The 26,308-nt window shown below is 38.7% G+C and overlaps 1 protein-coding gene across 1 annotated transcript in view; it reads right to left on the reverse strand.

Moving 5' to 3' along the window:
• LOC126469988 (beta-1,3-galactosyltransferase 1-like) overlaps positions 1 to 26,308 on the reverse strand; it is a 70,466-nt gene that overhangs the window by 15,226 nt on the left and 28,932 nt on the right. The window contains exons 3-4 of the mRNA XM_050097435.1: positions 16,029 to 16,291; positions 7,199 to 7,470 (exon numbers count right to left, since the gene is read on the reverse strand). Of these exons, the coding sequence (XP_049953392.1) occupies positions 7,199 to 7,470; positions 16,029 to 16,291 (535 nt within the window). The remainder of the gene's footprint in view (positions 1 to 7,198; positions 7,471 to 16,028; positions 16,292 to 26,308) is intronic.

Genomic DNA, 26,308 nt, shown 5'->3' on the forward strand with positions numbered 1-26,308 from the left:
TGTATTGCATGTCTCAAACTTTTGCGTCGAGTAGTTAATTTGTTGACAAAAGTTTCATTCGTTTTATGTTTATGCGTACCCAATCTCTCAGACATCAAAAATATTCCCAAGGCCACTTGTGAACAATTTTGCAACAGCTGTCTTTAGTAAGACATAAAAAAAGCACACTTCAAAGGAAAGATAGCTAGGGCTAGGACTAATGGTGCACAGTTTTTATTCAGGTGTTTCGCTTGCTACAGGAGGCCTGTTTGATGATTTTGAACACAACAGGAAATGTCTCCAAGACACTTTAGAGAAGCTCATTTCATTGAATGATGTTATTCAGAATTTTCTCTGTGATGATGAATATGACACACACATGCTGAGCTGCGAGGAATATAAAGAAAAAATTAAACACGCTATCAGATGGCTACAAAAGAAACTGATTATAAACTTTCAACCTTAATGCTGCAGATGAATACGGTCGCCTAGTGTCCACGCACCCTGCTGTATTCCACTCTGTCAAGTTACCACTCATTAAACTTTAGCTATTTTGTGGAGATTTTAAAATGTGGTCCCACTTTTGGGAAGAATTTGAATCTACTATTGATAAATACTCATTCCTTTCTACAGTAAATAAACATGTTTTCCTATGAGGGTATCTGTTAGGCAAACTGGAGTTGTTAGTAGATAGAATACTTATAACAGCAAACATGTACAAGGAAATAAAGAAAATTTTATCGAATCAGTACAGAGATAGCAATTACATTATACAGGTAAACCTTGATTATTTGGATGTGCTAAGGCCCCCAGTCAGTGACTCCTGAAATGCTGAACAATACATTCCTAGAATGTAACCATAATATTCATCAAATACGGTGTGCTCTAGGAGAAGACGTAGCAGTACATGGTATCAAGTTCTCACTCCAAAAATTCTGCATGCACTCAGAAATTGGTTATTCATGCTAGGAGAACTAAAGGATCAGACAGGGAGGCATTGAAATTAGTGAATTTTTTGGAAGTAGCAGTTCATGGTGCTCTTACTGCACAAAAAATTTGGGCAGGATATCTGCCCTCCTCTAACTTCACAGCCACTGCAGAGACACTTCATGCAAATTCAGAGCAAGCTAAAAACTTGCAAAAATCTGAGAGTGGTACAACCATATTGTGTTTTTAATGAAGCCTACACTTTTTAGGACAAAGGCTGCAACATAATGATGTATCAATAAATTAAAGCAAGATAATCATGATTTTGTGTGTCCAAACTGACACTGTAATGCTAAAAACTACAATAAGAAGGGCAAGGTTTGGTGTTCTAGGTGCAATAAACTCCATCATAAAGCTATTAGTACTGACACTGTTACCTCTGTGTCATCTTATCAGCAAGATGTCACTAGTTCTGTAGGGAAAATTAACAAGTTCAGCAGATTTTAAATATCTCCACACAGCTCGAGTTTGCATCAGTGGACCCAGAGGATTAAGCTGACTTACTTGCTGCATTCCAGATAGTGGTAGTCACACAAGCTTCATTTCCAAGTTCGTCACCGATGTGCTGAGTTTAGTAACTACTGAACATCACAATCTGTCAGCACCTTTGAAATGTCATCCCCAACTTCTACACACCATAAAGTTGCAGAATTCACAGACATCATGGAACTTGTTACACAATCTCTGTGACTGCATTTGTACTCATTTGCTGTACACCCAACTGTCCCTTCCAGTATAAGAAACCTAGTGCACACCAGAGACTCCAGTGAGTGGATCCACAGAATGACATAGAAAATCTTCCCATGGAGATCCTTATCGGAGCAGATTACTATTGCAAAACCACTGAAGATTCCCCTCAGATTCGACCAACATCATCCACTGCACTGTGATCTTCCATTCCTGGTTGGATACTAAGTGGGAGCTAATCAAGCACTATGGCAAACCTTGTGATAGCAGACATCAGTTTACGGACAACAATGGAAACAGATAATATTCTATAGTCTTTCAGGAAATAGAAACAATGGGGATCACATAATACAACTCCAAATCCAAAGTAACAGACCTTATTGCAAGATTTGTCAAAATTCTACTGCATCAAAAACAAAAGAAGGGCTGTGACCTTCTCCAGAAAACCCAATGTTATTGTATCTAATAATCTTTACCAAGCAGAGAAGAGACTTAATGCACTGGAGGAAAAAATGTATGAAGGACAGCAACCTGAAATACATTTACTAGGCCAAAAGGTAGACCACAGCAAAAAGAGAGAAGGGGAATCATTCCTTCTGGATGGACATTGCAGGACATTTTGTGTGCCACATCATGCAGTAAAAAAAGAAGAAATGTTAAGTGTCATCAAATGGAAGTTTGTATTTGACAGTTTGTTGCATGAGGAGATTCCATCAATATATAGTAGCCGTAACTACTGATACTGCACAAGTATTTCTGCAATTAGTTCTTCACAGTAAAGACAATGATTCCACAAGGTTTTCTGGTACAAAGTAATCATAGGTCAACAAGGAAACTATATTACAACTGCCAAAAGGATTATAAATCTCTTCACCTGCCTACCTTTCGAACTTACCTGCAGCCCGTTTCTTCTCACAGCCATGCTGAAAGAACTTGCCACAATGCACACAACAAATTTTCCTCAACCCACTTCACTTGTCGAAGATAACATGATTCTGTAGTAGCAGGTACTAATTTGCAAGGAAATTTGGTCTAGGGGAGTGGAGTGGGATGAGATTTCACCTCTTTATATTGGTACATGCGGTTATCAACTTTCCCATCATGTTCACACATAAAAAATCCCCCAATGGGTTAGAGTTTCCAAAGACAATAAATCAGAAATCCACGAATTTTCTGACATACACAAGGCAACCCTTTATGTACGGTGCACCACTTCCAACATGACATTAGTTCATTTAGTTTGCAGTAAAAACACATTAGCTCCCATCAAGAAGATAACTCTTCCACGGCTGGAACTTCTAGCAGCACTTCTTAGATCAAGACCACTTCATTATTTTTGTAAGGCCAGGGCTATGATATATGTTGTGCAACATTGCGGACTGAGTCAACTGTAGCCTTAGGATGGATATGACATAATGCTAACTGTCAGAAGAGTTTTGGGCCTACCATGTTACAGAAATTCAAGGACTAACCAACCCATCACATTGGAGACACAATCCCGGTGTGGAAAACCCAGCTGATTTATTATCCAAAATCACCACAGCAAAATCTTCATTGTCCTACTAAATGGTTCCATGGGCCTGCTTGGTTAAGAAAGAACCGAACACAGTGGCAACAATTTATACAGATGAAAGATCATTGCTTGCCAGTAGAGAAGAAATTAAAGAGACCAACACTTCATGGTAAAAACAACACTCCCTGTTTTAACAGTTACATACTACATTAACTATAAGGTGTTTCAAATCATAGGATGGCTACTTCGCTTCAGACAGCAGTTAATGAAAGAAAATAAGATGTCCGGAGAATTGATAACATTAGACTGGCATGAAGCACATATTTATTGGATTCAAGTTGTTTAACAGCAACAGTTTGCACTCAAATTGTGTGCTCTGTACAACAATATGTCTCCACCACAAAATTCTAAATTAGCTCGTTTCAACCCTTCTTGGTTACATTCTTATTCATCTCACTGGACATCTGCAGTTTGCAGAATTATCCACAGAGAAATGACATCCAGTTCTTCTCTATTGGCAGCATCATTTAACCCATTTTCTGATCCAGCAGACTAACATTCGTCTACACCACTTTGGAGTAAACAGTGTTATCTGAACTGAGAACAGAATTCTGGATTCTAAGATCTCGGCAGTCAATGAAACATGTCTTGCACTACTATTGAAAGCTCACTTTGTTCAACAAACCAAGGCTCCATTGCCAGCTGAACAAGTCTCACCAGCGAACTCATTTGAAGTCACATGCACTGACCTCACTGGCTCATCACATGTCAGAAAAGGAAATGTAATGAAGAAGGTATATACAGCTCTATTCATGTGCACAACAACATGAGTCCTATACTGGGAACTTTGCTCAAATATGTCAACTGACAGATTTTTTCTAGTCCTACAAAGGTACATGGGAAGACAAGTGCCCAGCATAATTTACACAGACAATGCTATTAGTTTCCATTTAACGCACATAGATCTGAAAGAGCACTGGCAGGCTCTCACGGCAAGCAAGACACACAAGTACTTTGCACAGCAAGCCATCACATGGCTTGTGTTAATTTAATCATGCTAATCTTACAGGACAATAAATGTAACTTCAGTATAATACATTCAATACTAAGGTTAGGGGGTTACTGTTTAAATAAACGATGCTAACCTTACATGACAATAAATGTAACTTCTGCATCATACATTCAATATTAAGGTTAGGGTGTTACTGTTTAAATAAACCATAAATAGTCTCTTTCTAGTGGCCTTTTAAATGCATTAAATATGAGGGTAATGCTCCAGAAGCCAGAATCATTGGAGAAAAAAGCACTTTTGATCTTATGGTTCTGAAATGGTTATTAGAGTTGAAGGACCCTTCCAACGGACACGAGGTGGGCATTGAGGCTACGCATCTTTGATCACGAAGCTGTACATAAACCAGACAAAAAGCACAGAACCACAAACAAGTTGAGCAGGAAGGTATCAGTATTACATACAGGCACTGGGTCATGGCCTTGCTAAATGGTAAGCAGTGCAAGGGGCTGACACCAACTGCAAGCCGTACAAATAGGCAGTCACAGTTGAGCATGTGTGATGGCTTGTTATGTAAGACAATTAGGTTGTGACCAAATACAGTGGTGTCAGCTAGGTTGAAGGATTGAGTGTTGAGGGAAACACACGACAACATGCTGTCTGTGCTTGGAGGTCAGAGGGCAATGAAATGGAGGGTTTCAGATGGTACTGGTGGAAGGGAAGGAAGGTAGGAAGACATCGACCAACACATTATGAACTGTGTACAGTGTGCATAGGGAATGGAAATGAATCATAAGCAAACACCATTATAGAGGTTACCAGAGGCAACTACAGCATCTGAGATGATAGGAATGAATATCCTAGGTCCAATTAATTGGACTCTGAGGGATTTTGTCTTAACAATTATTGACCATTTTTCATGGTGTGTGGAAATGATAGCCATTTCAGATTAGCAGACAACTACTGTGGTACAGGCCATGACCAACAACAGGTTGCTCAAGTTAGTGTGCCTAAAACAGTAATCTTTGACGAAGGGACAAATTTCATTTTGAACTTGATTAAACAACTGTCATTTGCTATGGGTTTAGAAAATAAGAACTAGACCACTGCACCCACAAACTAATGGCAGAACACAGCATGTGCATCATACTATTGGTAGAATGTTGAGTTACTATGTAAACTCTCACCATATTTGTTTTGAAAAAAAACTTTTCTTGCTGCAACTATTTATTTGCCTTTTACTTTAAGGCATCATCAGTGGAATACTTCTTTGCATTTGTGGTTGGCATCTGTGTTTCCTCTCATCTGGTCACAGATTGGTGATCAAACAACAACTTACGCACATATTCATGTTATAAACTTTTTTCTTCACAATTTTCATATTGTTTGCCCTGTTAGTCTTTTGTCACTAGTTGTAGATAGTTTACAAAAACTGTGCTTTAAAGTCAGACTGCCACCCAACTCTGCAAGGAAGAGGCCCTACATCCTGGGTTCACTTCACAACACACATAAAGCAGAGTATTTGTTCTTTGGAGAGTTTTTTGTTTCTCTCTCCATGTTAGGATCCCAAGCAAATAGGAGATTAAGTACAGTTTCTGATTTGTTGTTAATGCAAGCAAACTTGTTTTAAGTTCAAATAACATCTAGCATTAAATTCAACCTGGTAAAGTCAACAAATCTCTCTATCAGACATAAAGGTTTGCAATTACTCAATTTACCTGCTGCAAGTTCTTCACATAATTGTTAAAATTTGTTTTGTGTAGGTACCACAGTACCAGTATTGCAGTTCACACCAGGGGGAAGAAAAGTTCTGTTACCATGACAACAGCTCAGATACTCTCAAATCAACTAACTGTAGCAACATACTGCTACACCAAGAAGTGTAAAAAGTCTGAAATACATAAAACATAGAACAAATGCCGTTTATGCTGTTAATAGATATTAATGCAAGATATTAACTCTCCATTTGTCCAACCTTATACAGGTTCCCTATGCTTTCTCTAACTAAGTAAATGTTAATGTGTAGCTACTTCCTCCAACAATGCCATGTCAGTTACCTTCCCAATATTTTCAATCTATTTAATGATTTACCTTTAAAGATTTTAATGTCTATTTTACACTGAATGATTACCTCCTTTCCATTTTTGTATCAAAAGAATAAATTTAATGCTATTTCTAGTGGATATTAAAAAAATAAAGTGTAATTCTGAATGTTGACCTTAACATTCTTATTGACCAAGTCTACATTTACATATACCTTTATACAGTATGTGTCACTTGTGTCCTTATATAATCTCAGTTGAAGTATTTCATGTATCTTACAGATCAGCTACATAATCCTAAATTTTTGACAATTACAAATTATTTAGGAATAAAGGAGGCAACTTACCGAAAAGCAGAAGCACTGCATCATCGATAGGTACACAAACAAAATGAACAGAGCTCGGCTATCTTTCAGAATGCTCACAGATGTATTTTTACAACATTTACTCATAAGACTATAATGTATTTGTCAGCTCAAGAACACTTCCAGTTGATCAGCTGAGGTGGAATTTTTAGCAAAATAGATAAGGCAGAAACTAATGCTCAGAGAATGGCATAATCAGGATGAGACACATTTTTGATGCCAAATTGCGCCCCATGTTTTCTGTATGGACTCAGTCCCAAAAACTGGTATCAATGACTATATTGGAAATTGATAAAGTGTTCTAACCCAACAACACTGTAACTTTATTATATGTAAAAGCATAAAACACATGACAAACAAAGTACATACAACAGACAATACACAAGGGGCCACATATTTCTGCAACATACTCCAATCAGTTAAAGTTTCTTGCATGCAGTTTACTGTGTTATATTTTAACTTAGCTCCTAGAATTTTATTTCATTTGAAGGTTAGCAACATATATTAGGACTAAGATCTTTCTTTCTACTGACTAAGTATTATTTTGTTGAAAGTGGAGCTTAAAGTAAAACCACATTACAAAGTAAATTAATAAAAATGCAAAATATGTACATACCACTTACTATGCGAATCCGATATTGGATGTGCACCACAAATAAGAGCACCAATCAACAAACCAGTTGAACCTTTAGAACGAAGCAAGCGTACAAGGCTTTCAATATTGACGAACATATCATCATCTGTTTTCATAATGTAACGAACAGACGGGCAGTTTGTAACAGTCCATTTCAGTAACATGACACTTTTTAAAGTCAAGTTGTTGTATGTGTCCAAAAAGCCTTCTTGGATTATATCACTGTGTTTAAAGCTCTCTTCCTCAACTTGTTCCTGGAATTAAGTAATTATGTATCAGACTTCCTAATGACAACAGCTTGTTTTACAATAAAAAATTTGTTTTACTGTAGCTTATACATCATTACTTTTCCAATAATTTGCACAGAGGAATGGCACAACATTGTTTGGACAGACAAAGATGAAGACGACAATAGACTATAACTGTTGAAGGAATCATCCCAGACTTCATCTGAAATAATTAAGGGGTATCGCAGAAAATCTAAATCACAATGACTGGGACAGGTATTGGAACTTCATACTTCCCACAAATCCAAGTCCAACATCTCAACCACTATGCCACACCACTTGGTCATCATTTGGTGCAATGGATAATTGATACATGTGGCATCTGCTGAAGGCAGTGAAATCAACTGGTTTAGGGGACACTTCACCACAAAGGTCAACTTACACTGGATATCATGACACAGAACATCAAAACATTCCTTTATGCATTTCAAATGGCAGCATTCACAGACTTACAATGGAATGGAACAGAATGAGATGTCAATGTCAATTATTCTCAGGAAGAGAGTTTTGACGCTGGTGAAATGAGAGGCGCATCATCTGGTAACATCAGAATTTAACTATTCTCACTTATAGTGTAGTTGGGGATATTGTGCTTTTGTGCCTTCTTAATCTTTATTTTTATTGTCTGCTCTGTTTTTGTGACATTAAGTGAACATTCCACAAGGTCTTAATCATTTTCCCACTGAGTGTTCTTCCACAAAAGAAGCCAAATATTAAAGTGAAAAACAATGTAGATTTTACAATACCTGGTTACAGAAAACGGTTACACTGTGCATATAAAAGAACACTGATGAAAATGTCAACTAAGAAACCTTCATTTAACACATTTATTTTGTAAGAGAAACACACCCTGTTTTTACATTATTTAGTATCTAAAAGGCAGACAAAACACAGCAGGTAAAGTAAAAAGGTGCTATGAATTGCCTTCTAAATACCATTTGACATGTTTTTATGTCTATACATTATTGGATCAAAGGTGTTCAGACTACTATTAGTGGACATTAATATGGGGTGTATCCACCCTTTGCCTTTATGATGGCTTTAACTCCACTGGGGACACTTTCAGCGAGGTGTCTGAATGCTTGTGGATGAATGGCAGCCATTGTTCGTGAAGACCTGAAGCCAGGTAGTGATGATGGTGTGCCATTGGGTTGAAACTGGGGCTCTGGGCAGGAACCCTGATACCATCACTCATCATCTCCAAATTCTTTATTTGTTAATCATCATCAAACTGCTCCTGTACTGTATACAGTACACAATGCTGTAAAATGTATTCTTGTCCTGAATTCAGCATTTTCTTACATGCAATAAGTGGATCACATTCCAACCACAAAAAACATCTCCACCACGAGCATCATCTCCTCCGTGCTTCAGTGTTGGCATTACACATGATGGTCGGTAACATTCTCCAGGCATCTGCCAAACCCAAACCCTTTCATCTGATTACCACATGTGTGAACAGTAACTAAGAATCACTCATTTACAAGCCACTGTATCGTGACATCACTTTTTACACCACCTCAAGTGCTCCTTAGCATTGACTACAGAAATGTGCGGCTTATGAGGAGCTGCTCAACCACCAGAAACTCTTTTTGACTCCCTACATACATTCATTGTGCTAGCTGGCCTGCTGGTAGCACTCTGGAACTAACAAATAAGTCCTTCCAATTATCCCAGGCAATATTTTACAACCATCCTCTGCAATGCTCAAACGTATCTAATCATCAGAACATGAGGTCAGTCTCGTCTCAATTTCGCCATGGTTATTCATGCATGTTTCCTGTTCACAATCACATCAAGAGTTGACTTGGGCACCTTTAGAAGGGATAAATGGCCCTGATGGATTCGTTACCCATGTGACAGCCAATGACTAGTCCATGTTTGAAGTCAATGAGTTCTCCTAACCCACCCATTCTGCTGTTACTCCTTTACTGACAACACAATACTCTCTGCCTCATTTTATACTGGTGAGTCTGCCTCTCGTGACATCTGGTGATCGATTCTGCATTACATAAGGGAGTCCAGATACTTTTGATCAGATAGAGTATTTGGTGAGTAAATAAATGATGTCTTGGAATATTTGGACAAAATGTTTCATATTCTTTCACATCTCTGCCATACAATCTTTGTGAAGAATATCCATAATGAATTTTGCTTCTGTCATTAACAATCTCTACAATCATTGCTAGTTCCTTTTGTATTGTCTGATATAATTAATTCATCCCACTATCTCTGTACTTTTGTATACTTCAACTTTTTTAAGACAGGCAGTTTCTTATAACCTCACTCCCATCTTTCAAGCACTGAGCTAAGTGATGTGACATTATGCTGACATCCCACCTATTGCGAATATACTGCCATTTGACAACGACATTCTGTTCTTTTACATGACATTTTGTTGATATCAAGTGTAAATTCACATTCTCTGTTCTCAGCAACTCTTGTTTAGTGAAACAGGGTGGCACAGAAGAAGGGGAAAATTTGAAATTACAAAAAATGGAGGAATATTACATAACTTTATTTGAGGTCCAAAATATGTTGTATAGTACTGCAAATTGCATTAGGTAGAATGTTTTAAAAATCACGTCATTCTAATGCTGTCAATCTTGCCACATGTATTCATTAAGTTACTCTGTAGATTTTGTAAAGCACAGCACAACAAGACACACAGGATACTGGCAATTTTTTCTTTCAGCCACATCTTGAGCTAAGCTAACCTGCGTTCTTGTCTTGTCTGATTAACTATGCCACAGACTTAAAGATCGGAGACTGGTGAGGACAAGCAAAGTTAGCATCCCTTGAAATTATGCAGTCTACAAACACTCTACTGCTGCCATCAACTGCCTGGTAGTGTGCAAGATGGCCCTAACCTGTTAAAAATCAGGTGGGTGCTGAATGTCATGATTTGAAAATATATGGAACCTTGGAGCCAGAAATGTGTCTCATAGAGTGAGATAATGTTCAGACATCAAAGTGACAGCACAACCTTGCTCATTCTAGAGGGAAAGAAAGCCTATCACTGCACAACATGATGCTCCATACCATATTGTAACTCTGGTACTGTGTCAAGAGGAATGGTGAAGTATAGCAGGGTTTCCTTTAAGTCACTAATGGAAGTTCTGCTTATTTAGTTAATCAAATAAGTGAAAATGGACTTCACTTGGACATCCAATGATTTTGAACAAATGTGCATCCTCAGTGAGTAGAATTAAGTCTGAAAATTGTATGAATGAAACAAACTGACAATGTTCTTTCATGGCTCCAATTTCTGAGCTGCAATCACATGGGAAGTTTTTTGTACCAAACAGTGAAGCCCCGTTTCAATGGCAGCTTGCACAGCTTTAATATTATCAGCAGTACATACAAACCTCCCAGGGAACACCACCTTGTTGGAGGCACCCCCTCAGTGCCAGGTGGAAGCACTTGGTGCTCCGACGAAGTCAAGAGCTGCACCAGCGGTAGCACAGCTACTGGTAGGGTCACCCAAGCTAGAGTTGTCTTGACAGATGAAGAGTGTCCAACAACATAAGGCAGGGAGGGCTCTAGAGGCATGTTGAAGCCAGTCTCCCTAAGGGAGCACACCTGACACAAACCCTGGTCCCTCATGTTGGGGTGTTTATCACGGGGCTAACAACCCCATATTGGAAAAAAAACAACATATTGTTATGAAACTCGAAGACAGGGAAAGCCATACTGATGAATGACCCACACAAAAAAAAGGAAACAGTAAACAGAAAAGTGATAGTTTGCTACTTGGAATGTAAGAACTTTGAACAAACCAGCAACTCTACAAGGACTCAAACAAGATATGGAGAAATACCACATAGGTGTAGCAGCAATCCAAGAGGTCAGATGGAAAGGAAATGGTATCATAAAAAGTGATAGTTATACAATTTTGTACAGCGAAGGGGACAGTGGTATAGTAGGCGGCACAAGCTTTCTTGTAGACAGTAAGTGTAAAGAAGTAGGCATAAATTTTAACCCTGTAAATGAAAGGATGCACACTTTGAGAATGAAGGCTCTCTTCTTCAACATCACTCAAGCATGTGTGTACACATCTACAAAAGATGATGCATATGACATGAACAATGAGTTTTATGGTTGACTGGAACAGGAATTAGAAGGTATACCAAGGCAAATTATGAAGATAGCAATAGGTGACTTGAATGCAAAAGTTGGAAAAGAAGAAACCTTTATAGAGAAACACTAGGAAATGAAAGTCTGCATGAGATGTCAAATAAAAAGCGACAAAGACTTATAGACTTTGCCATGGGCAGTGCTATGGTAGTGAAGAGTAAGGTAAGCCAATTGGTGCTCGCCAGATGGCACTACTTTTAATCAAACTGTCCATATAGTAATTGACAGGAGACATGCATCTGACATCCTTGAGTATCAGAGTTGCAAGGGGACTGCCTGCAACTTGGATCATTATATGGTAAGATTGAAATACAGACAACGCATAGCTGTGTTTAGATACAGAGGGAAGAGAAAAGCTCCACAAAGATACAATGTTTCCAAATTAAAAGAGAAGGGAGTATCCAAAAAGTATTAAACAGAACTGCAGAAGAAGTTTGAAGCTAAACAAAGCTGGGCTGTGGAAAGTATCAGAGGGTGGTGGAATATGATGAAAGATGTTAGTCTGGATGAAATACCTGTACCCATACCAACAACAGAGGAAGTTAGACAGGCAGTAAAGACCCTACAGAATAATAAGGCTCCAGATACTGCTAACACTACAGCAAAGATGATCAAGGGTGGAGGTGAACATCTGGCAAGATACGTTCATCAACTAACTATTGAAATATGAGAAAAGGAAGTGATGCCAGACCAGCAGAATTCGCCCATTATTTGCCTGATTCATTAGGAGAAGGATAAAGTTAACTGTGAAAATTACCACATATTGCTTTAGTCAATGTTGTATACAAAGTATTAGTTGAATTCATTGCTACGAGACTTGCTCCACTGACAGAAGTAGTACCTGGAGAGTACCAGTATGGGTTTTGACAGGGCAGATCAACAACCGACCAAATCTTCGCTAAAAGGCAAATAATGGAAAAGAGTTGTGAATACAATGTGGATATACGTCTGCTCTTTGTAGACTTCAAACAGGCCTATGACAGTGTTAAAAGGATAAATCTGTGTCAGACCTTAATGGAGATGGAATTCCCATATAAAATAATCAGATTGGTGCGAATGACTCTCACAGCACAAAATGCCAAGTAAAAAGGGAAGGAAAACTCATAGGGAATTTGACGTCAGCCAAGGGTTATGACAGGGTGATGTATTATCCACACTACTCTTAAACATTGTGTTGGAGAGAGTGACACAAAGGGTGGAGACTGAGAAGCCATATGGCACACTATTTAACCATATGAACCAAAATCTAGCACATGCTGATCAGGTGTGTATGCTGTTTAGAAGACTGAAAGAATATAGAGAAAGATTTCGCAGACTAGAAAAGTAGGCCAAACATTTGAGCTCCATGTAAGTAACACCAAAACACACCTCTTTGCTTCCAGGATATATACTGTTGTTAAAGACAAATACATTTGGTTACAGAGGATAACACTATAAGAGAAGAAATAAAAGCAAGGATTGCTGTGGAAAATAGATCTTACTGGGCCCTGATTAAGATCTTTCTGTCATGTAGCATGAGCAAAAAATCGAAGGTTACTGTCTATCGAACAGCTGCAGGGCAGGTATGGCTCAAACATGCACAATGATGGTAATAGAGGACGATTACTTGAGAAGATGAGAGAGGGAAATATTAAGAAAGATTTTTGGAGCTGTGAGTGAGGTGGGGAATTGGAGGATCTGGAGAAACAAGGAATTGGTGGAACTGTATAGTAATGCTGACTTAGTTACAGAAACGAAGTGTAACAGATGGTGATGGCTGGGCCCTGTAGAGTGAATGATTGAGACTAGATCTGTCACGAAGACCTACAGAGGAAACAAGGTGGTAGAAGGTGTAAGGGGAGACCCCAGAAATGATGGGAGGAGGACATGGAAATGATCTGAAAAAGATGGGAGGCAGAAGATGGAGGATACAAGCGGAAGATCAAGATCGGGCTTTGATCGTCAGAGAGGCCAAGACCCTACACAAGGGCTATAGTGCCAAGGAGTAAGTAAGTAATCACAGGACATACAAACTGTGCAACACCATTACACTACTTCTTCATAACTGAACCAGTCTCTCAAAAATTACAGACATACATAGAGACTGTGTGTAACTATGGAACTTGACCATGGGGCCAAGATTTGATAATGGTGCCAAAAATTCATCTTGCTGCTCTCAAATTGTTACCACGCATGTTATGCACTTTTCCAGTGCTCCATGGTAACTAAATGTCTGGTACTGCTACAATTGTCAAAGCCTCTCCTCCCCAATTTTGATACCCATGCAAGGCTGTCAACATACATTTAAAAATTTTCCCATTTTCTGTGCCACCCTGCACAACCCCTTATTCCCTTCCCTGTCCTGTCCTTTTTGCAGATCACTTTTAATGAGATCTTCATTTCAATGGCTGAAATGTCAACCTAGTTTCTGCCATCTGTTCATCAGTCACTATTTTATCTCCATGGAGAGTGACAATGTTTTATTACCGCATATTATTCCTATACCAAAAATCTACAACCCCACCCCTAATCACCCCCATTTTCCCTTCACTACTTTCTTCTTCATCACTCTCCCCCCTTCCACCCCCCCTCCCAACTTTCCTTTCACTTCTTTCTCCTCCTCCTCCTTTTGTCTCCTCTTCATCAGTAATTCATATCCTATTGGCAATGAAAGTATTGGAAGTGGAGATGCTGGTCCAATTCTATCAATGTTGACGTCAGAATAGTCATGACTTCCAGGAAATCTGTGATGAAGTTAAATCGGTATTATTGGTACTGGGACTCTGACTTAGCTCTTCCTAATTAATGTTTTTCACTGCTAAATCACCTTTCTGACTAATTTCTCATTACCTGTAGCAGGTATAAAAAAATTGAATATTTGTGGATTTATGGAAGTCTGAACTTTTACATTCTTATGGGAAAGACAGTTATGTATCAAATTACAACAATAAAGGTTTGGGGATCAATTCTCCATGACTCCCAGGATTTTTTCTGGCTTTTATTGCTTCTTTCACCTTTGGCTATCATTTTTCTGTGTGAAAAATGCTAATGTATCCTTGTTTGGCGCCCACATTAAACTGTAAGTCCCCATACATCTGACTGGTTAAGGCAGTCCAAATGTCAGAAAAAGGCAAGGACACCTTACTTCTATTGGGACAATGCTTATTAAAGCACTTTTCAAAAAAACTTAGACACACATTTTTATTTCAAGTTTAAGGATACGAGTACAAGCTGTCATAACAGATCTGCAATTCTACCATGTTCATAAATTTTCATTATTAGCGGTGTCGTGTGGATTTTAAGTCAAATTCCGCACATTCAGTCTTATTTCATGTGTATGAGTGAGGATTCTCCACACTGCAGGACTCCACTACACAGAATTAGGGTACACTCTAAGAAATAACTGTCCACCATGATCTTAAACACTGTTAAAGAATATTTTAAAAACCTAAAAGTCCATACTACATCATAATCTTCCTGTATTTCTATAAAACCAAATCTTTACCTTTCTGATTCACAACAACAACACTTCACAACAGACGAAAGCTATAATCTATTTTCCAAGACCACATTTTATGTGTAAAAACACACTGTTATTTATAAAATGAGTGACATTGGTAAACAACTGGGTTTTGGGTGCAAAATTTATAAAGTAAGTATATGATAATCTCAAAGTGATTACTCATGTGATTTGACAATATTTGCCTCAAAAGTGTATGAATAACAGCACACAAATGTGTATGAATAATGGCACACTTGGAGAATTACACACTAAAATATGAACATACTGTACCTCTTCATCAAAAGAAAGAAAGTTAAAGGCGACAACTTTGGAATGTTACTGACAATTTTTGTATCACCAAAATACAAAGGAGTCAGTGCAATTATGTGGATGAGGAGCCACAATTCACCTGATTATTATACATAGTGACAACGTGGCACAGATCATCATCAATCGAGTGAGAGATGTGCACCTCTAACACACATTAACTATGAAGACCCCTGAAATTGCCACTCGGGGCAGACACACTTTGTTAGGGTATAGGTTCTTACCAGCCAAAATTACAAAAATTTAACTAAAAACTAAAACAATGAAAAATTCCAGGGTTTTTCCTGGATGAAAAAAATTCCCAGGATTTCCCTGGATCTCCCAGTTGCACCCTGGTACAACATATTTATTAAAGAAGTACGGAGAGCAATCTACAACCCAATTATTTGTAAAATTATTCTCAGTTCCCATTGATGTCACAAAGCAGAACTTGTAAACATGTTGTTATATAACATTTTATATTTGTCACTAAATTAATTATTCCACTTGATGAATAAAATCACTTCCAGTACTGATGTAACCTGACTAACCAAATTACTTAATTTATAGCATTATGAATTACAATCATGTGGTACAGTACCTGCAGAGTATTGTTTTCCGATTCACCCAGTAGGAATGCTACTCTTATAGCACTAGCTTTTTCAGTAACAACAGGTGCAGATGCCCATGTCTGCCTGATTGCTGATCGAGCTTCAAAGTTACCAACAGCTGAGCACACAACAATGAGGAGGAATAGCTTTTCACTACATATATCTGGCTGAGGAATAATTGCTGTCAAATTCTCTGGCAGCACATACAGCTTCAAATCTCTGCTTGTATTTAGAGACCAGCCCGGAATGTTTACTGTAATCAAATGGTATTGCATATGAGTTACATAAAACAGAAATTAGTGCAACAAACATTTTCAGGAAATCCATCATATGTCAGCTCCTTACAGCACACAATGAGCACAAAAGCATTCTTTATTACATGGAACAAAATTCTGAATATACTCATGAGACCAATAATAAATTTTTAAAAAATCACACACTTCTTTACCTTATCTTGGGATTCCATTACACAGATTCTCCTGGTGTACTAATTCAAGAATAAAAATACATGTGTACAAAATATTCTTGGCCTTACTTCCATATCAAATACAAAAACTCTACCTTTCAACAACTTCTACCAATGCCATTGACACTGTCAGATGCAACTGATTGTCATGGCTGCAAGCATCATCTCCTTTCACAACTCAAGTTGACCTATAACTGGTTGTAAAAGTCAAGGTGAGATTACGTTGCTACTTGTGACGCAGGGATGCTAGTAATTACACCAAATCTATTTTAATGCAAATATTTTCCCTGTTCCCTCTTTAGCCTTCCAGCATTTAGTTCTTGTTTCCATGGGTTTATTAGTCACACGTACAGTATATTGTCACAGATTTTCAAGTTATTAAATTAATTTTCAAGTATACGGTGTTACAAGAAGATGCATTATATTTCTTAAGACTATATTTGCTTCCCAAATGAAGATAAAAGCTTTGCCTAAATTTGAACTTGTTCACAGTACTTCAAAGCTTTTATTTACTAACGAACCATCAGATTCTATGAGGCTATATCTTTTGCATGCAGCACATACAACCTTGGGGTACTTTTTACAAGTACATTTAGAATCATAGATTCCATTTAACTATCACAAATGTTCAGTGTGCACTCCATTGGACGCATGACAAACATTCATATGCTAGTCAAACACATTCCATGCTATTGGAAGTATTCCTGGAGTTACTGCATTCCCTCCTATTGCAATGTAGCATCACAATTAATCCAAAGTTGCTGAAAAGGGAGGCACATACAATGGATGGATAAAAATTTGGAAACACTGCTGGAAATTCATACTTGAACATACATGCAGATGACATGCAAGCCTGCTGGTTGTGCTGTTTTATTTGACCAAGAATGGCACTTGTTGGTGCTAAGTGAATTAGAACATGGGCAAACAGCTGGTGATTGTATAATGAGCATCTTCCATAACCAATGTAGATTAAGCTTTTGGTGTTTCAAGATGCACCATATCAAAGATTTATACCACATGCAAGGAAAGTGGAAAGGAAGTGGGAAATCATCATTTACTAAGTCACAATGCCGATGAAAGTGTGTGCTGAGTGATCGTGATGAAAAAGAAGATGATGACAGCTGCAAAAGTCAGTGTAGAACTGAATGTCGCACTCGTGAACCCTGTGAGCAACAAAACAACATGAAGGGAGGACTAAGAGCAGGGAATTGCAGGGTGAGGTGGAATTCTATAACCATTCATCAGTGATGCAAATACCCATAACATGACAATGTGGTGTTCAACCCATAAAACCTGTAATATGGAGCAATAGAAGAAAGTCACTTGGTCAGGTGGCTGTTGTTTCACACTGTTTCCAACTACTGCCTGAGTTTACATTCCAAGAGAAAAACATGTCAGGGTTCGGTGATGAATTGGGCAGCCATTCCATGGGTCCCATAGTCACTCTGCAAAGTTACATTACTGCCAAGCATTAAGTTACCTCTTTGGCCAATCAGGTCCATCCAATGGTACAATCTTTGTTCCCCAATGGTGATGATGGGTTCAAAGATAACAGAGCCCCTGTTCACACACTTCACATTGTCCAGAACTGGTTTTGTGAGCATGAGCACAAGAATGAGTTTTCTCATCTCCCCTGGCCACCACAGTCACCAGACCTCATAATACTGAGCCTTTGTAATCTACTTTGGAGAGAAGAGCATGTGATCACTATCCACCGCCATCTCCATTACCTGAACTTGTCACTATTCTGCTGGAAGAATAGTGTAAGATTCCCTTGAAAACTATACAGGACGCGTATTTCGCCATTGGGAGACAAATGAAAGCTGTTTTGAATGCCACAGGGTTTCCTACACCTTACTAGTTCTGGCAATGCATTGTGATTCCTGTAATTGTCTTTTCCACGAAAATGAATGTGGCGTAAATTATTTCTCAGGAAATGGTGTAAAACCCTGTTAATGGGTTTCTCTCATGCTCAACTACAGAATGTAGCTGCTGCGTTCACCATATTATTATGATGTGGTCGTTTGCTTTCCCACTTAAACAGAACATAGCTTCATCACTGAGCACTAAACGTGAAAGGAAATTTCTATCTTCTGTCTACACATGCAGAATGAATTAAAATAAACTCTACATATTGTTTATCACCCTCATGAAGGGCTTGTAGGAACTGAATCTTGCATAGTTTGAAACAAAAACGTTTGTCGCAAAACACACACATGAGGAATGGCTCATGCTTGGCTGGTAAAATGAGTAGACTTCTGTAGACTATGTGCAAAGCTGTGTTGAATGCACACAGAGGATTTCCCTTACATAAACAACCAGTGTCTTAAAACAGCTGGTATTATCATCACATGTTTTGTGCTGTAGGTGGTGCAAGGCAGTATTCTCAATGAAAATAAGTCCTAACTGCACTGCAACTGTTGAAATGGAAAATGTGAAACACCTTCACTTGCTGTATTATCACCATCTTAAATTAATATATGTTGGTAAATGAGTGAACTAGCTGCACCAGGGAGACCCCAAGTGGCAACCACATGAAACAGCAACTTACAAAGGGCACCAACAAAAACTTTTAATTTCAGTGCACAAGTTAAAATTTGCCCCAAGTTAATGTAGAAGACAGTCTTGTGAAATTGGATGAATCTCCTCTTAAAAACATCCTGTATATATGGGCACATGATGAACCCATATGAAAAAATAACAATACTCAGTTTAGTAACACAAGTAGGGATGTATTACTTTTTCACACACAAGTACAAATTTCTACATATCAGAAGAAACCTTTTTAAGCCATTTTAAAAATTAGGCATTTTATATCATTGGGTAAGTGACCAAAGATTACGGTACCAGCATTATTCACCGCCTTTGAGCTAAAGATAGTTTTAATAAGAAGTAATGATGGACTCTTTTTTTCTGGCACTGTAATTATGGATATCTTAAATCTTATACTTCTTTCTAAACCCCAACAGAGTACTTATAACAACTTTTGTGAGATAAAATATGTACTGTGACGCAATGTGTTCCTCAAACAGGCGTCTACAAGATGGTCGTGTGTAAGCACCACAAATTATTCTCTTGGCACTCTTCTGTGCAAAGAAAGTGTTCTTCCTTAAAATATAGTTGTGCCAGAAAATAATTCAAGTTTTAAATCTCATTTATATGTATAATTCAAAGTTTTGAAGATTCTGTCTTATTAATTCTTGCCTCTGTGATAACTGGGTACTCTACCATTTGAAGTGCAGGACTGAATATGCATTTTTTGTTTAATAAAGAAAGAGATAATTTGGAGAAAAACAGTCAATAATAATTCTTTTACATGCATTGCTTTAATCTCTTCTGCTACTCTAGGTTTGTTGGATGCTATTATGATACCTGCGTCATCTGCAAAAGGAAACTAATTCTGCTTCATATGTATTAAATTGAGGATCATTTACATACATCAGGATTGAAAGCTGACCTAATACTGAACCTTGCGTAACTCCTTTAATGGTATCTGCCTAGTTAGAAAAATCTGTCCTCTCTACATTTGTTAAATTCATAACCAGAACTGTCTTCCTTCTCTTTACAAGTAGAGTCACTGGCCGCCACATGAAGGTAATAATGCTGGTATTCCTACATGAAAAAAGAATCTTAATACTTGGGATATATTTTGGTCATAAACATAATTTAATTCTTGTGCTAAGAGACCACTGTTTTTCCCAAATTTTTGTATTTAACATGCAATCAGTCTTCTGTGCAGCACTTTGACATGAAATGTTTCATCTCTATGAAACTATCCATTGTCTCTCCAATATCACTTGTGCTGATGCCCTCACATGGGATACTGTAATACATAGCTTACAAAAGTGAGTACTTCTATAGGTGGATAATTTTTTATTGAATTAATGTCATCGTGCTCTCAAAAATTCAGAAACCCGAAGTCTATACTGTATCTACTAAAGCCTTAATTTTGGGGTGCTCTTCAAGCGAGCACTTATGGAATTCAGGTATTCTTTGTTACAGATTATCTGGATGTATCAAAGTATTTAAAACTACTCTTTTCTGGGCCAGACAAAAGCTTTGCACTCTTGAGTTAAATGTCTGCAAGCACTGGCTACATACCGGTAGTACTGAGGAGCACATTAAGTTCAGTTCAAATCCCTAAATATAATGGCTTTCTTCTGTCTCCAAATGTGAACTTGGTGTTAAAGTGCATATTATAAAACATTACCAACAGTTATTTGCACCCACAGTTGGCCATTTTGAATCTCTCTCTCAGGTATTAAATGACACAATAAAACTAACAAATGTATGGTCAGCACAGATGTGGTGGTGGTGGTTTTTTTTTCTTTGTGTGTGTGTGTGTGTGTGTGTGTGTGTGTGTGTGTGTGTGTGTGTATTTTACTCTAGCTTGAAAATGATTACTCCAAAAACTAGCAAGTTTTTTCTTTCTTTTTGTGTGTGCCTATTGATTACTAAATGTTTCTGCTCTTCAGTGAGTGGTCTCCTTTAATCCAAAAATACTTACAACCTACCAGAACTTTCCTATAACATTTATACTCTAATTTTCTTTTTATTGGTAAAAAAAAAAAAAAGCTCTAGTGCAAAAACAATCTTTCTTCTTCAGTCTAATTCCATGTACTCTCTATCCTCAGTGCAAGAGTGGGAAGAGTTCTTTTAACATTATCACTCTGCTGGTGACCCGACCAGCCTGGATGTGCTTTCTAGATGGTTTCCCCACATCCAGCTAGGTGAATACAGAGCTGGTTGTCATGTTCCACCTACATTACACACTACGCGAACATTCTGAAAACATTATCACACTTGAATATGAGATTTACACCAGACAGACAAGTGAGGTACACAGATTCTGTCCTGGGGAGTGTGGTGGTGAGGAAGAGCATCATGTTGGTCATTAACATTACCTCAACCCATATAACAATGTGGACCCCGTAGAGAAATGGCCACAGGCATGGAATAAAAAGAAGAAAGAAGATTCAACACAGTATGATTACTCCAGTCTAATAATGCAATCCTTTTCATGATCCAGGATCTCATACACATGTGACTTCAAACATACCTTCATTTCTCTGACTGACAGTGTTTACTACCTAAGCTATTGCATTGTTTGTCCTGGATTAACACCAAACAAATCTCAAAGAATGGCTTTTATGACAGTTTCACTGGTTTGTCTGAACGTTCAGTATTTTGCATTTGAGTGGGCAGAGGCTATGTAGAATACATGACACATTAAGACCACCATCTACAGCTTCTCTATTTTTTATTAATCCAGCCTCAAAACTTTCTGGACCCACAGGCTTTGTCTGAACCCTCTTTTTTGTGTGCTATTCACCTTTAAACATACCATTAAAATGCTGGTGTTTACACTGGAAATAAAAACTTGCTGTCACAACACACAACAATGAACAGAAAAAACAAGGAACATCATGCTACTGTTGTTGTTGTTGTTGTTGTTGTTGTTGTCTTCAGTCCAAACACTGGTTTGATGCAGCTCTACATGCTACTCTACCCTGTGCAAGTCTCTTCATCTCCAAGTAACTACTGCAACCTACAACCTTCAGAATCTGCTTACCATATTCATATTCATCTCTTGTTCTCCCACTACAATTTTTACCCCCCCCCCCCTCTTGCACACACTTTCCTCCAGTACCAATTTGGTGACTGCTTGATGTCTCAGAACATGTCCTACAAACCTATTCTCCTTCTTCCAGTCAGGTAGTACCACAGAGTTCTTTTCCTCCTAATTCTATACACTACCTTCTCATAACTTACGTGATCTACTCATCTAAAATTCAGCATTTTTCTGTAGCACCAATTTCAAACACTTCTACTCTCTTTTTGTCTAATATGTTTATCATCCATGTTTCCCTTTCATATATGACTAAACTACATAAAAATACTTTCAGGAAAGACTTCCTAACACTTAAATCCATAATCGATGACAACAGATTTCTCTTCTTCAGGAACGCTTTTTTGCCATTGACAGTCTACATTTTATATCCTCTCTACTTTGGTCATCATCAGTTATTTTCCTGCCAAAATAACAAAACTCACCTAATTTAAATGTTTAATTCCCTCAGCATCACCTGATTTCATTTGACTACATTCCAGTACCTGGGTTTTGCCTTTTTTTTATCATCTTATATCCTCCTTTCAAGACACTGTCGACTCCATTCAGCTCCTCCTCCAAGTCCTTTGCTGTCTCTGACAGAATTCCAATGTCCTTGGCAAACCTCGAAGTTTTTATTTCTTCTCCTTGAACTGTAATTCCCACTCCAAATTTTTCTTTGCTTTCCTTCACTGCTTGCTCACTGTACAGATTGAATAACATCAGGGATATGCCACATCCCTGTATCACTCCCTTCACAACCACCATTTCCCTGTCATGCTTTTTCACTCTTATAACTGCCATCTGGTTTCTGTACAAGTTGTAAACAGCCTTTTGCTCCCTGTACTTTACCCCTGCTGCCTTCTGAATTTCAAAGAGAATATTCCAGTCAATGATGTCAAAATCTTTCTCTAAGTCTACAAATTCTATAAATGTAGATTTGCCTTTCCTTAACATATCTTCTGTGAGAAGTCGTAGGGTCAATGTTGCCTCACATGTTCCTATATTTCTCCAGAATCCAAACTGATCCTCCTCGAGGTCTGATTCTATCAGTTTTTTCATCCTTCTGTACAGAATTTGTGTTAGTATTTTACAACCATGACTTATTAAAATGATAGTTCAGTAATATACACAAGGGTCACCACCTGCTTTCTTCGGAATTGGAATTATTATATTCTCCTTGAAATCTGATGGTATTTCACCTGTCTCATACATCTTGCACACCAGATGGAAGTGTTTTGTCATGGCTGGTTCTGCCGAGTCTACCAATAGCTCTTAAGGAACGTAATCTACTCCCGGGCCTTGTTTTGACTTAGGTTTTTCAGTTTTCGGTCAAATTCTTCCTGCAACACAAAATCTCACCCCTCATCTTCATGTACATCCTCTTTTAGTTCTATAATAATGCCCTCACAAGTTCATCTCCCTTGTATAGACTCCCTATATACTCCTTTCACATTACAACTTTCCCTTCTTTGCTTAGGCCTGATTTTCCATTTGAACTCTTGATATTCACACAGCTGCTTCTCTTTTCTTCGAAGGCCTCTAATTTTCCTGTAGGTGGTATCTATCTTTTCCTTAGTGATATATGTTTACAAATCTTCACATTTGTCCACTAGGCCATTCCAGCTAGACCATTTTGCACTTCCTAAAAACCTTACTTTTTAGAAGTTTGTATTCCCTTTCATCTGCTTCATTTTCTGCATTTTTATATTTTCTCCTTTCATCAGTTAAATACTTGGGTTATCCAAGGATTTCCACTACACCTTGTCTTTTGAACTATTTGCTACAAGGACCACACAACCACAAAAGTTTCATATTAAACGAGCATGTGGAATGCTAACCAACAGATGGAAAAACCATTCTCAGCTCACAATCTATCATCTATAAAATTATTTTAATTGCACTACATCAGTAATTATATACAAGTATCTTCTGTGTTAGTCCAATCACACACTGCAACTTTACTTGTATGTACGCGTAGATGAAACAGCAAATGAAAATTTTATTCTGTCATGAAGCAGATGATTGGTTTGAACACTGCAGTGCTTTACTAGGCATGGACCTATTGGGAGGTGGTATGCCATTGCTTTCCTTCAACCTTCAAACAGATTGACCTAGCCACTTAACCTACACACAAAAGGAAACTAAGGAGTTATTCTAATAGATGTAGTCTATTGGATGGAGCCAACAGAGATTCCAGAATTTTGGAGGACTCTTGGGAAGTGTAGTTAGTAAAGTATAGTTTTCACACTATAGTTTTTAAAGTGCGTGTGTTCTCTACGTCTTGCTTTATATCTGCTAGAAGCTTGAAAAATAATGTTTGTATTAAGGTAGTTGCTTGTTTTCTGAACTTCCAACAGTAACAGGTTATATGTGGTAACTGCAAGTTGCAGCAAAAGTTGTTATAAAGAGAGACAGTGTAAAAATATTGTCACAAGCAGTTGGTTGGTTGGTTTAAAAGATGGGGAAAGGGACCAAACTGCTAGGTCATCAGTCCCTTGTTCCAAATAAAACAATGCCACAAGGGTGAGAATAAAACAAGCGAGACTGACAACACAAAACGAAGAGAAAGGAAAAACCCCAAGAACGACGGAAGAGCAACAAACACTTAAATGGATAAAAGCGGAGAAGAAAACCACAGAAACACAAGAAACAGGTAGAAGAAATTAAAACAACAAAACAGATTACCATGGCTGGCTGACCATGAGAATAAAAAGGAGAAGCCAGCCACTCTGCAACACATTAAAACCTCCACCCTAAAAGCACTAGGATGGAGGACACAGAGGGAGAAAGGACATGTGCTAAAATTTAGATCAAATGATAAAGCATACCCTCATGAATAAAATGTAAAACTAAATCAGCCTGGCATCTGAAGATTTCATCGCAGAGCAGTCAAAGTGGGACAGTGCACCAGAATATGGGCCACTGTCAACTGGGTGTCACACCCGACACTGAGGTGGGTCTTCACGGCACAGGAGGTAGCCGTTGGTCGCCCAAGCATGGCCAATGCGGAGCCGGCAGAGAACCACAGAGTCTCTGCGAGAGGCCAGCATGGAGGGCTGCCACACATTCGTAGTCTTCTTAATGGCACGCAGTTTGTTGTTCATACTGAGACCATGCCATCCCCTCTCCCAAAGCTGAAAAGTCTGGCAGCATAAAAACGAACACACGTCAGTTACTGGAATGCTGATCTCCATAAGCGGTTTTCGTGTAGCCTGTGTAGCCTGCCTGTCAGCAAGTTCGTTGCCTGGGTTTCCGACGTGTCCTACGGTCCACACAAATACCACTGAACAACCGACTGTTCCAGGGCATAGATGGACTCCTGGATGGTCGCTACCAAAGGATGCAGAGGGTAGAACTGGTCGATAGCTTGTAGGCTGCTCAAGGAGTCAGTACACAGAAGAAACGACTCCCCAGGGCATGAACAGATGTGCTAAAGAGCACGAGATATAGCCACCAGCTCTGCAGCGAAAACACTGCAATCATCGGGCAAGCAATGCTGTTCAATATGTCCTCCATGGACGCATGTGAAGCCAATGTGACCATCAGCCATTGAGCTGTCAGTGTAAACTATTTCATGGCCTTGGTACATGTCAAGAATGGAGAGGAAGTGACAGCGGAGTCCTTTGGGCCATGTGAAAGGTCCAGGCGAAGCTGCGGCCTAGGTGTACACCACAGAGGTGTATCTGAATTGATCTAAGGTATAGGTGGTAAAGGCAAAGACTCCAGATCAGATGGAAGGGATTGGACGTGAACTGCAATTTTAAGCCCTGATCTGGGCTGTCAATGCGGGAGATGAACTGCCATCGGTGGGAAAAGGAGATGGTAATTTGGATGCGCCGGAGAACTACAAAAGTGTGCAACGTAACTGGCAAGCACCTGTGCACGCCTGATGTGCAATGGAGGGACTTCAGCCTCTGCCAGGACGCTGGTCACTGGACTCGTCCTAAAAACTCCCGTCGCTAGGCGAATGCCACAGTGGTGCACTGGGTCAAGTAAACGCAATGTTGAGGGCACCGCCGAATCATAAACCACACTCCCATAGTTAAGGCGGGATTGAACAAGGGCTCTATAGCGTAGATCGATCTGCACCACAGTTGGTGTCGCTCAGGCAGCGGAGGGCATTGAGGTGCTGCCAGCACTTCCACTGACCCAACACAAACATGAACACACCATATGTTCCAGCAGCTTACAAA

The sequence above is a fragment of the Schistocerca serialis genome, chromosome 3, assembly GCF_023864345.2.
Source record: "Schistocerca serialis cubense isolate TAMUIC-IGC-003099 chromosome 3, iqSchSeri2.2, whole genome shotgun sequence".
In the NCBI taxonomy this organism is placed as follows: Eukaryota; Metazoa; Arthropoda; class Insecta; order Orthoptera; family Acrididae; genus Schistocerca; species Schistocerca serialis.